The sequence below is a fragment of the Dendropsophus ebraccatus genome, chromosome 8 (assembly GCF_027789765.1).
Source record: "Dendropsophus ebraccatus isolate aDenEbr1 chromosome 8, aDenEbr1.pat, whole genome shotgun sequence".
NCBI lineage: Eukaryota > Metazoa > Chordata > Amphibia > Anura > Hylidae > Dendropsophus > Dendropsophus ebraccatus.
The window spans coordinates 57,868,742-57,882,629 of NC_091461.1; the positions used below are offsets into that span (position 1 = coordinate 57,868,742).

The 13,888-nt window shown below is 41.1% G+C and overlaps 1 protein-coding gene across 1 annotated transcript in view; it reads left to right on the top strand.

Annotated features, from left to right (window-relative positions):
- The window catches only part of ALOX5 (arachidonate 5-lipoxygenase), a 56,956-nt gene extending 47,041 nt beyond the window's left edge, over positions 1-9,915 (top strand). Inside the window, exons 10-14 of the mRNA XM_069980487.1 lie at positions 1,203-1,381; positions 2,797-2,918; positions 6,617-6,717; positions 8,249-8,419; positions 8,698-9,915. Coding sequence (XP_069836588.1) covers positions 1,203-1,381; positions 2,797-2,918; positions 6,617-6,717; positions 8,249-8,419; positions 8,698-8,877 — 753 coding nt within the window. The 3' untranslated portion in view covers positions 8,878-9,915. The remainder of the gene's footprint in view (positions 1-1,202; positions 1,382-2,796; positions 2,919-6,616; positions 6,718-8,248; positions 8,420-8,697) is intronic.
- Positions 9,916-13,888: the final 3,973 nt, after the last annotated feature.

Sequence of the window (13,888 nt, forward strand, 5' to 3'; positions counted from 1 at the left end):
AGTTGTGGTCAAAGATACATCAGTGCAGGATGGGACCAGGTTTGCATGTCGCTTCTGACGTGTTCTTTATTTGGGTGCCCCCCCATGATCAGTTCTATTGGTGAGCCTTAGGTACCCCATACTGGGGCCTGCACAGACTGGAGTACAGTTCTTTAGTGGGCCCTGTCATCTTTGCTGTAGGGCCCTTCCTAGAAACCAGGACACATGTACCGGATACCCAGTCGTATATATGTGTGCGCTTTCAAGGCAGAAAGGTGGAGAAAAGAATGGGTTATGGGGGCCCAAACACATTTTTTGCACAGGGGCCCTTTGCAGTCTGTGTCCGCCCCTGCATCGACTCAATGGTCTTTGCTGGTGGATTTCGCCGTCCGCCCAAAGAATTGACATGTCAAATATCATTGAGTCTAAGGAACGGGCTGGACTTCAAGCGGAGGCCGCCTAGTGGAATCTGCTTGAAATCTCTGTGCGGATTCCGCAGTGTGAACGTACCCTTATAGGAAAAACATTATTGTTGTCTTGAATTTAAATATGTGCTGAACTTTAGCTGATGAGTAAAAACAATCCATACAATGTGTTTCCTGAACATAAAATGCAACACAATGTACCCTATGAATAAATATTGCCCTGTCCTTGAATAAAACCATAAAGCTCAATATGCACCTGAATAAAAAGACTCCCCACACTGTGCAGAAAAAGCTTGATTTAAAAACTCCAGGTGAACAACACTGTAGCCATGAGATCTCTGAATTAAGGGCTATCTCCACCAATTCCACTATTAAATGTGCTAATAAGCAACCACTTATCTGAACGAAATACTAGGGTCAGCACGTTGACTTTCCCATATGCATATTTCCCATGTTGGCAGACACTGTTTGTTGAACATTCTATAAGCTGCTATAGGTCCTCGGTTGTTTTTTTCCTTTAAACTTTTGTTTTTTATTAAGCAACAGATAAAATAAAAAAGTGAAACTCAAAGTACCCCTGAAGCAGCTTTCTCTTAGAGGAAAGGTGCCAACTGCATTTCCAAATTAATATTTACCTAGTCCCAACAGTTCCAGAGATCCTCCAGGGTCTTTACACAGACAACTCCTTCATTGTCATTTGCTGTTCTAGTCGTCATGAACTGGAACCTGTACAGTTAATGACCATCTGCGAATGCAAATAGCTTAGTTGTTTTTCATTTAATGTAAATTATATTGTAGGCCAACGCAACAGGAGGAGGAGGACATGTAGAGTTGGTGCTGAAAGCCATGAAGGAGTTTACATATGAGAGTCTTTGCTTTCCAGAATCAATCAAGTTGAGGGGCATGGAAAACAAAGAGGAAATCCCCTATTATTTCTACAGAGATGATGGAATGAAAGTCTGGGAAGCATTACTTGCGTAAGAGAAGGACATTTGCTTGATTGTTCATTTATATTTATGTTTCTTTACTAACTGATAAAACATGATGTGTGTATAGGTTTAGAGACACGTCTATTGGTCAGACACACTTATGCAAACAGGGCATTAAATGTTTAGATGGAAACCCAACCCCCAATCTGCTATAAGTGGACAGAGAGGGAACGAATAAACATCTGCTATATTTATTAGCAAATCACGTTCTAGAAGTAGAATGGTATTGTCTGCCTGTAGAGGACAATATTGCAATAGTAACATCCGGAGTAGGTAAATAAAATACAGCTGACAAAATTTAATTCTGCTTTAACTTCTGATCTACTAAGATGGGACTATTTAGACTGTAGTAGTGAAGATTAAGTTGAAAAAAAAACAGGAGAACAAAAGAAAAAAGGAATATAAGGGGAAGAATTGCCAAAGCAGACATTTAAAAGTGGGTGAGTTCTGCCGACAGCAGTATGGATGGTGTAAGGGTTATTTAGGATGGAGTACCTTGATCTCTGTAGTTGTGTCAAAGTAACAGCCCCACCTTCCTAATAACCCTGCATGTATAGGACCATGTCAGAAACGCACCCACTCAGCCTAAGGTCAAGTGTACTTGCCACATCTACGCCACTGCCTACAAGTATCACAAACCAATTTCTTTGTTCTGTGCAGCTGTTTTGCATACTTGCCTTCTAATTACAATAGAGGAAGTGAAGTTTGATTGAGTCAGCTCCATTGTTTCATGTTCCTCATTCATAGTTTATAACATATGGAAATGTGAGATGTCATATAGCATCCACAAATAACTAAAGTAATAAAATTTAATTAGGCAAATGTAAAAAAAATATTAGTGTAATAAGGGAAAGGTGACTTACTTAGGAGTGGGGACTTTTTAAGGGATTTTCACTTTGGGTTAGCTACCATTTAACTATAGCCTGAGATATTGGATGGCACAGTTCAACTGATATAGAACAATGGAGAAATACAGTGGTACCTTGGATTACGAGCATAATTTGCTCCGGGACCGTGCTTGTAATCCAAATCCACTCTTAAACTCTTGTCTCCTGATGCAAGCCCCAGCCTGAAGTGGATCTGCTATGATTTGGAGGGTGAGGGAGACTTCCTGGGTCAGAGTACAGGACTGCAGACCACACCATGTAGACCATTTCTTTCCCCCACTCGGCCTCCCACCCAGTACAGGGAGCTCTTAAACCAAATTACAATTTTGAAAAACTGTGAGCTCTTCTTGCAAAATGCTCTCAATCCAAGTTACTCTTAAACCAAGGTATCACTGTAAAACGTAGTAGACATGTCACCTGAATGCAGAACAATTATCAATGACTGGCTTTGTATTAAAAAAAAAAATGATTCCAGGCACATACATGTAATACACATCCTTTACTGTTTTTATACAGCTTTGTGGGAGATTTGGTGGACATTTATTATGAAAGTGATCAGACAGTCTGTGAAGACACTGAGCTCCAAGCTTTTGTAAAAGATGTATTCGTTTATGGACTTCGGGACAATGAAGCCTCAGGTAAAATAACTACTACTTTTATTACAGTGTCAAAATATTACGCATGCCATGTGTGACAGCAAAAGTGTCATATATAGATATATATTATTATTAAAGTCCATGGAGTCCATCTTGTGCAGTAAATACAGTAGATAGATAGGGAGAGAAGCGCTTAGTTGCATGTTCTCCATTGTCATACTAGTGAATACCAAGACCGCCATCAATTAAAACTCTTGACATGTTGTATTAGTAACAGGTGAAAGAAGAGTGGCACGTTGAAGGTCCAAGTATGCACAGATTCCAGAACATCAAGGCACTAGTTGGCACTGACAGTACACCAAATCATGGATGATGGGAGACATAGTAGTGAAGATAAAAGGTTTTATTAACAGGTTCACCTTGAAACGCATTATACGTAATAAAACTTTACTACGTCTCCCACTATCCATGACTAATGTCTTGATGTCCCGGAATCCATGCATACTTGGACCTCCAATGTGCCACTCTTCTCTGAATAGATACTTAGGTATCCCGGTTCCATGGACAGGCAGCAAGAGGCAACATTTCTACACGTGACTGGCAGTGTCGGGCTCGCAGCACGACTGCCAGAGGGGAGCAGCATTGAAGCCATTCATATTTTTCCTTTCGGTTTCCAAAGTTAGGTTATGTGCACACTACAGAATCCCGACAGAACATCCGCCATGGATTGCGCAGCTCACACCAGAATGAACAGGTTCATTCTTCGGACGGAAGGCAGAGTCTGTCAAACAATAGAATGAAGTCGTCTATGGGAGCAGCTGGCAGAGTCCGCAAGCTGCGGAATCCGCGGCGGGTGTTCCTTCAGGATTCCATAGTGTGCACATACCCTTACGTTTTGTGCGCCCCTGGTGTCTGGTAAGTGCCCCTTCTCTCAATAGCAGTAGCATATAAATTGTGAGCAACTTTAGCTGGTTGGATCATTTATGGCATATGCCATCACAACCATCCAGGTTTAACAACAACTAATGTGGCAATGCCACTGTTCCCTCATATCTACTGTTGGCGGTACATGAGTTAGACATATTGGATAGTTAGTTTGTACTGACAAAAAGGTATGTGGAAGCAGAATTGTGTATGGTAGCCACTTATTTTTCTCTGGATATTACAATAAGCATACATGCTCAGTCACTTCTAGTTAGCCATGAAGACAGGTAGAGCTATGGCTTTCGAACAACCTTTTCTGTGTATTTATATTTTTTATTGTTTAGAAACAAAGAAAAAAGATGTATAGAAAAAAGCATATATCTTATCAAATGTTATGCTTTAAAAACACCATTAAAAGGTCAAACAGTTAACACAAAATATGTGGAGCCTGGTAACAACCCAAAGGAAACTAAGGGTACTATTACACGGAACGATAATCAGCCGAATCGGCCCTATCTGGCTGATTATCGTTCGGTCTAATAAAGACAAGGATCAGCCGATGATCGTTGTCATCGGCTGATCGTTGATATAGGTTCTGACCTATAATCGTAAGAGGAATACATTACCTATCCAGGCTGCAGGGTCCTCCTCCTCTGTGCTTCTCCCCGGGTCCCGCGCGCTCCAGCTTCACAGTGGCTTGTCTCAGCTGACAGGCGGCTCGGCCAATCACAGGCCGGGACTGCCATGGCCAGTGATTGGCTGAGCAGCACAGAAGCACAGAGGAAGAGGAGCCCTGCAGCCTGGATAGGTATGTATACAGTTTAAACAAGGGCTGCAAGGACATCGGTAATGATGTCCTTGCAGCCCTTGTTAAACAATTATCGGGCCGTGTAATAGGCCCAGTAAATGAACGCCGATCTACTAGCCAAACTCGTAAGCTATGTCCCTCCATAGTGTACACTAAAAAAATATGTAGAGATACACTTCAAACAGACCTGGGCAAACAACACAAGGGTCTGTCTAACAGGCTGTAGTCACATTATTGAGTGAGGGACTGATATCTAGCGTGACCCTTTCCAGGTGCCATGCTTCTTTTTGTTTAATATTTTTTTTCTCTTCTCAGGTAAACAAAGAGGAGGGTATATACTTTCTCTTCTTTCCCCCAGAAACCTGCAGGGAAATCATTATTAGTAGGGATATGTCTTGAAATAATATTTTCTGTACTTTATAGTAAAAGGTTTACTTTATTAAACGTCACCTTCATATCACTAGCAAACCAAGTGTTTAACCACACACAGAGAACAAATCGTTAAATTAAATAGATCCGTGCAAAGCTGGGTAAGTCTAGTAATAAAAGAAACCTATACAAAGTGGTGTGAGTCAGCTCACCTTGAGAATTGTTGATAGCAAATAAAGCCTCCTAGGAGGGAGCACAAGCTCTGGTGGGGACTAGGTACATGGTATGTGAGGAGTATAGAGCAAAAAATGGATATCCAGCACCTCAGGATGCTGCCCTGTGTTAAAGCTTAACTTTTAATTCCATACAAGTTAAAGGCTATATGGTTGCATGTTGGACCAACACGATTCACGCAGGTGCACTTAATCATAATCTAATGTGTGAAAATTGGCAAAAAGTTTAAAAGCTAACAACATCCAATAAAATCGGGACACCTCATAAGCATGCAAGTCACATGGTGATCAACAACAGAAAAGGTGTGCATTTAACCCATTAAATGCTAGAGGGAGCCATGTGTGTATTCCCCAGTAGTACATATAGGTTATATATAATATAATATAATTAAGACCTTGTGGTATTCTGGTTTCTAGACGAAAGATAATCTCGGCCTCTTTGAGGTGGTTTGCTGTGTTTTCTAAAGGGCCTATTACACGGGTTGTTTAGAGGAGCAAACGAGCGCTCTCAGCGCTCTCCTCGTTCCCCACTTGCTGCCGCCGCTATTCAATGCGGCTGCAGCGAGCGGGTGAGTGCGGGAGGGGGCGATGGGGAGCTGCAGGGGGGCTGCTCGGCGGATCGCTGATCGTCCGGGCAGCCCATAGGATATAGCAGCGTCTGCTGCCGATGCTCCTATTCAACGGAGCTCCGGCAGCAGATCGCTGCTATATCAGTCGCTTGTTTTTCAACATGTTGAAAAACAAGCGACTGCAACGATCAGCCGACATGAACGATGTCTGCTGATCGTTGCACTCTATTCCACGGGACTATTATTGTCCGTATCGGCCGATATCGGCCGAATACAGACGATAATCGTTCCGTGGAATAGGGCCTTTATTTTGCCTTATGCATATTGCACTTTGTAGTGACCCACGCAGTGTATAGTTTATCCCTTTTTTGCATTAATTTATATAAGGATTATGAATTCAGAATTTTATGCTCCCTATAGCATTTAATGGGTTAAATGCACACTTTTTCCTTTGTTACCATGTGATTACCATGCAAAATGCCTATGACGTGCCATGATGTTATTGGATGTTATTTACTTTTAAACTTCTTGCCTATTATCATGCATTATATCATGAGTAGGCACACCTGCGCGAAACACAACTATGCCTTTTAACTCATATGAAATTAAAATCTAGGTTTTAACACAGGATGGTCCTGGATTGTCCTTTTTTGCTCTAAAAATAAAGTAGATTGGATGGATAGATAGATAGATAGATAGATAGATAGATAGATAGATAGATAGATAGATAGATAGATAGATAGATAGATAGATAGATGATAGATAGATAGGAGATGCTGTTAGATTTTATGACACACAGACAGATGGATAAAGATTATTAACATACTGTTTTTATAGGTTTTCCAAAGACTATCAAAAGCAAACAGAAGTTAGTAGAATACCTCACTCTTGCCATTTTCACTGCATCTGGGCAGCATGCTGCTGTAAACTTTGGTCAGGTGAGCCTGTAATAACTGTAATGTGAATGTCAAGATGAAATAATTAAATAAAAAAAAACTACTTTAAATATAAATTGCTTGAACTTTAGTAATACTTATTTTGGTTAATGAGTAAATTAGTGGGTAGCTTGGTAGGCGGCAAAAAAGGGCTAGAAATTCTGGTGGACAAATGTGGCTCTATTGGCATAAACATGAGAAATACTAGGGGTGGGACTAGCAATAATATAAGTAAAAGAAAAGGAGTCTAAGTGGCAATGTATCATATGTTCTCATAATGCAGAATAGTTCACAAATAAAGTATGACATAGTGCAAAGGGGTCATGGGACTGTGCCTATTACAATGTATGCCACAACCAAGCATAAGATGTAGCTCAAAGCGGGTATAGATTTCTGAGGCTGCCATACTGCCTACGCAGGTCTTGATAAATTCTTTCCTAAGGCTCTGTTCACTCACCTGTGCCTGCAGATCTGCAGGTTTAATCTGCAGCCCTGACCCATGTGAATTCAACCAAAGGAAGAAGTTAGATGGAAGCCAGCAGCAGTGATATCAAACATAGCTCTCGGGTTCCTAGTGGTAGATTCAGCCCTGCATAGGATCTGTCAGCAAAATACAGTATGATATGTATAAAAGGGTTATCCGGAAAACAAAAACAATATTCTAAATGATCCCCCTTCCCAATACCACATTAAATCTAATATACATGTATAATCTATCCTGCACCCTTTTCCTGTTTTTTCTCTCATACTTACCCACTCTGGATGGCTAAAATCATCTTCTCGGTATCCGAGAAGTTATTATTCTATCTCTGGTTGCTGTCAGTGAATGCAAGCATTTGTACCTGTCTTTGTGTTACAGCTCTGTATATTGTAAGTGTTATGGATGTTTTTAGAGCCTGGACGGAACTAGAATGTTTTCATTCACAGACGGCAAGCAGAGATCTAAACCTACACTACATTCCTTGGTAAACACGATCTACGCATCAGCTCTGTAACATCATCAGCTAGTATAGAATAAATACTGGGGTGATGTGATGCAAAATCAGTTCAAAAAACAGTCCTGTGTTTACCGTGCAAAAGTAATGACAGCAGTGGGCAAGAAAGAAAGCTAAGGGGGCGAGAACACAAAAGGACCAATCAAAGGGATGCATGATGGGAAATAGAGATTCCTGGCAGCGCCATCTTGGATATAGACCAGCTTTTAGAAAAACTTGTAACACAGGAATGGCAGCAGCTAGAAAGACAGGAGATGGCTCAAAATACTTAGGAGGATACTAAATTCTCAAACCTAATATATGGAAAGCAATCATAGAAGAAGAAAATCTGAATGCACTCACCAATTTGTGCAGAAAAACCTTGTTTATTCGTGTCTTGGTACACACAACATGTAGCAAGCAGGCGGAGGACGCTAACACCCTCTACTGATGATCATGATGAGAACTTTAATGTTTGGCACGTATGGCTAATGGACATTAGATAGTGCCGACCCCTATACCTCTTTACTGACTCTAATCTATGGAAACTTGCCCTGCAGTATGACTGGTGTTCGTGGATCCCCAATTCTCCTCCTACCATGCGCTGCCCTCCACCTAAAGAAAAAGGAGTGGTTACCATACAGCATATCATTGAAAGCTTACCTGACAGAGGTCGGTCATGCTGGCATCTTGGAGCTGTATGGGCTTTGAGCCAGTTTCAAGACAATGAGGTAAGCAACTCAATAGCCACAATAACCATCATATGCTTTGTATGTATCCATATGTTTTGTTTAAAGCTGGAGTGAGCAGATTTCTAGCTCTAATATCTGATAAAAAGGATCTTTATATGAAGTCATACAACTGGAGTACAGAACAACAATGGTTGCTCCCATTAGCCGCCTATATATTTCTCCATTCTCACACAATAATTGGTGTTTATACCTTCTATGTTTCTGCCCATTACAGGTAATAGCACTGTCTTATATCTTATACCATGCTGTATATCTAGTTGTTTCTAGGGATGTATCCTGATGAACATTTTGTTGAAAAATCAGTAAAACAAGCAATGGCCAAGTTCAGGAAGAACCTTGAAGACATTACCAGTTTCATCCATGACCGCAACAAGAATAAGAAGCTGCCATATTGGTATCTGTCACCAGACAAGATCCCTAACAGTGTTGCTGTATAGGGTTCCTGAAGATACCTGCTGGATCAGCAATGTAAAATGTTTTGTGCAACTCAAACTTGACAATAACAGCCACCTGACCAAGGGCAGAAGTTTTAATTGTATTTGCTGTACTCACAGTATATTTCATGTGCTGCATAGATGAGAAAACTGCATTTAAGTTTTATGCTACTGTATAAGCACAGACTTATGGTTTCTCTGTACTCCCAAGACAGCATATATGAACATACTGTACCTTGATATAACACATTGCGCTAAATGCAAAACTAAGCTCTGTTAAACTCAACTTTGTGCATTAGGAACACATTAAATATTGACAATAGTCTATCTTAACTAGCATCTCTGTATTACAATAAAATGTAATTCTTGCAACAGACCGGCATATATTGGTTATATTAAAACAACAAGTGGACTATAAATATGTAACATGTTAAGGATCTGTTCACACATAGTATTTTCATCAGTCTTTTTTCAACCAAAACCAGGAGTGGACTGAAAACACAAAAACTGTGTGAATCTTTCCATTATAATTTTGCCCTGTCAGTTCCCTTCCTGATTTTAATAAAAAAAAAATACTGACCAAATGACTGAAGGAAATATTATGTGTGAACATATCCTAATAGTTATACATAAGGCAAAGGCTGTACAGATGACTGGCAGGTGGCACCACTTCATTGGGCAGAACATAATAATAATAATTTAAAAATTCCAGGCTAAAAGTTATCCTTTAATTATTGTATTTGTACATGTCAAATTTAACTTGGTATTATAAAAAGTGTCAGGGTTATATGTGACTAAGGGACCTTTGGGTCCTTCAGACACAAGGGCTCTGTTGCAACTGCTATCCCCGACTACACCCAAATTGGACTACCCATTTAGAGCAGTCATTTCATGTATAGTGTAATGCTTATTTCATTATTTTCTGCCTTTATTCCTGGCCATTTTTGATATCTGTCTAGCTTTTGTTGTATTGGAGGATCACACATTTGTGTATTTTTTATGGTCTTAAATGGTGTTAATAAAGCTATATTTTAGGATTCATGGGTGTGCATTTTTAATTCTTTTCTTCTTTGATCCTTGGAATAAGAGCTGAGCTGCAATGGCACAGTACAGACAGTGCACAGTGAACAGAGCCAGCTGCTCCGTGCCCCATCTCCCCCTCGTGTACCCTGCCACTGCATCCCCCTCATGTACCCTGCTACTGCATCCCCCTTGTGTACCCTGCCACTGCACCCCACTCGTGTACCCTGCCACTGCATCCCCCTCATGTACCCTGCTACTGCGTCCCCTCGTGTACCCTGCCACTGCGTCCCCCTTGTGTACCCTACCATTGCATCCCCCTCGTGTGCCCTGCCACTGTGCCCCCCCTCGTGTACCCTGCCACTGCACCCCACTTGTGTACCCTGCCACTACGTGCCCCTCGTGCACGGTGCCACAATATCCCCCTCATGCCATATGTCGTCCTATAATCTGTTGCAGAACTACAACTCCCATTATGTGATAGTCTTGCATATTACCACACACACCATGATTGGAGATGTAGTTCTACTGTGCCACTGCCTCTACTTCCATACTGTGTCATCCTCTAATCTGTTGCAAAACTACAACTCCCATCATGAACTGTCAGCAGAACATGATGGGAGTAGTAGTTTTGAGGGATAATCTCACCTGTACTGGATCCTACTCTGTCCTCCCTAGGTCCGGTGGATGGGGGGTGTAGAGGCAGCAAGAGGCCAAGATTGCCGGGAAGACCGGGGGCGGTGGCAGCAGCAGGAGGCCAGGGAGCCAGCAAGAGGCCGGGGGTGCCAGAGCACACCAGACGCAGACTAGGAGCAGCGGCAGCAGGAGGCTGGGGGAGCCGACTGGTGAGGCCCAGGGGATAGGGGTATGGGTGGTGAGCAAACAGTCTGGAACTCCGGACACTTTCCTAATGTGCATACATAGCCTTATATATGAATTCTATTTAAAAACCTCAAGTCTTCCAGTACTTATCAGCTGCTGCATGTCCTGCAGGAAGTGGAGTTATCTGTCCAGTCTGACACAGTGCTCTCTGCTGATATCATTGTCCAGAGCTGTAACAAACGCCCATAGAAAACCTCTCCTGCTCCTGCAGGACATACAGAAGATGATATTTTTAAAGTCATTTAAAACTCTGTATAATTTTCTGGCACCAGTTATTTGAAAACATTTTTTTTCCACTGGACTACCCCTTTAATTCTCCACATCTGCTTATAATTTACCTGGCCACCACAAAGGCACACACCCAGGTTTGCAATAGTCATCGCTGTATGTCAATAATAATGATTTTGCATGCGGCATTGTAGGCCATATGTAAGCATTTGTTGAGGGAAGATATCTTTACTGTTTAACAGTAAATTCCATGAGGTATCCTAATGTAAAATGACCAAACTTATGCCCAAAGGATGTTCACCACAAAAATCACAGAACCCTCAGCCCGAGAAGCACTCATTTCTATCCTGCTGCACAATTGTCTTAACTGCGCATGTAGCCGTATTTTCCAGCATATAAGACTGACTATAAGACTGACTGACCCCCGACTATACAGACTATAATTTAGAAGTGAGTGACTAGCTGCAGCTGGGGAGCCCAGCTGCAGTCAGGTAGGGGTTAATCCAATCAGGAGGTGGCCTGCAATTTAGTCAACCTATTAGAAATGAGCCACACACCACTCCCCAGCCAGATGAATGACAGAGGCTGCAGGGTCTTACGGCGCAGGCAGTGTCTCTGTGCCACGCTGCCTACGCTAGGAAGATGACAGAGGAGACGCAGAGCTGCGGGGAACAGGTGACAGGTCAGTTGATAGTTTGTTTTTGTTTCCTGCAAGAGGAGGGGGTTTGCAGAGCAGGCATTGGCGCCAATAGCGGTCGCCGCATACGGCAGGGTGTGGCCACAACCATTTTTCAGCTTCCCCACCGTATGCGGTGACGATACACGGCATATAAGTTGGCCCCTGACTTTTGAGCAGATATTTCGAGGTTAAAAAGTCATCTTATACATGGAAAAATATTGTAATTTAGTATGAGGAACCTTTTTATTTATAATATGCAGAAGCCAAAAAGACAGAAATGGCCGCACCCATGGCTGACACGAAAGCTTGTTCAGCTACATTTAAAACCAACATCAGAAGTTAGTATATAATTTGGCCAAACCATATTGCCTCATGTACCACGTGCAGGTCTTCTGATACACATGAGTCCCTAACCAAACCTCATCACTGTGCCGGTCAGCGACCACAATCCCCGCAAAACGTGCGCAAGCAGAGAAGAGGGGCCACGGAATGGCCCTACAACCACCTGCACGTGGTACATGAAGCAATATGGTTTGGCCAAATTATATACTAACTTCTGATGTTGGTTTTAAATGTAGCTGAACAAGCTTTCGTGTCAGCCATGGGTGCGATGTGCAGCCATTTCTGTCTTTTTGGCTTGTGCCTTTTTATTTATAAACTACTGTAACTTTTTCAATGTTCCAGTCTGTCTCCTTTGATTTCCTCACTCAGACCGCTTAATGTACAGTAAGCATTAATAAAAAGAGTGGTTTGTGGATTCGAAATGACAAAACCAGTTGTCCAGATGTACAAGATAGTACAGGACAAGTTTACACGCAACAGACTCTCCCTGTATCTTCATAGCTCCTTCCTTTCTTCATTTATTTAATTTCTTCATTTATCAGGCCATATCTTCAAGGAATGTTAATGTTATCCCCTAATAGAATTGGTGATGATGGAAAAAGTCTCTACGCAAAGATCCTGGTACAACAAGCATTTTGCCCAGAAAGAGGCTATTCACTAACAGCTAAGGCCTCTTGTACACAGCCAGTGCTCTCCCTCTCTGTGCACATAGTAACCCAGACACTGCCCAGTGCGTCTGGGTTACTGTGGTATATAACGATCAGGTCCCTGCACTGAGGCAGGGACCTGATTGTTTTGTAATGCGTTATATATATACCTGAAAAAGTTACATAAAAAAAGACACACACAAATAAATGAATAAATAAATATATAATTAAAACAAATAAATAATTAAATAAATACATAAATAAATAATATAAATAAATAAATATACACAGTCCCTATCCCCCTTTATAAATGATCCCCTAAAAATAGTGTTAGTATATTTGGTATCGCCGCGTAATGACCCTGTCTATTAACCCGTAACTAAGTATCCCAACCGATTAATGCCATAAAAAAATAACCAAAATGACAATTTTTTGTTAATCCCACCCCCTAAAAAATATAGAAAACAGCTATCAAAACATCACATGTACCCAAAAGGTGTACCACCAGTGTATGCCGCAAAAAAAAGCCCTCACATAACTCCATTGGCGAAAAAATTTTAATATTACAGGTCTTACAATATGCAAGACACAAACAGTTTTTATAGTATAAATGCCATAAACTATAACAAAAGCTATATGAAATGGATATCACTGTAATCGTACCGCCCTGATGAATAACAATAACATGTTATATGTGACGTATAGTAAACGGCGTACAAAACAAATGATGAAAAACTGTTAAATTGTGTTTTTTATTCGTACCCATTTAATAAATATTGATCAGGGTGTCACGTCCCCCAGAATGGTACAGATGGAAAGGTCAACCCGTCTTACTAAAATATTTTGGCACCCCAAGGCTTCTGTGAGATGGTATAATGGCTATAAAAAAACCTGAATTAAATAAAGGCCCCAAAAATACACAAAGCCTTTGTCATGTCTGCGGCCTGTGGTTGAGTCAGGTGACGCATTGCGGCCACATATGGGGCATTTCTAGAAACATTAAAACATGGGGAATACATATTGAGTTGCATTTTTTAGTTAGTAATTGCTGTGTTAGAGGGAAAAAATGGATTAAAATGGAATATCTGCCAAAAAAATGAAAATTTTGAATATAAAGGATTGTAAAATTTTAAAAATTTTAAAAGAGTGTATCAACCAAAGTATACCACAAACATAAAGAGGAATATGTCACGAAAAAACAATCTCAGAATAACCG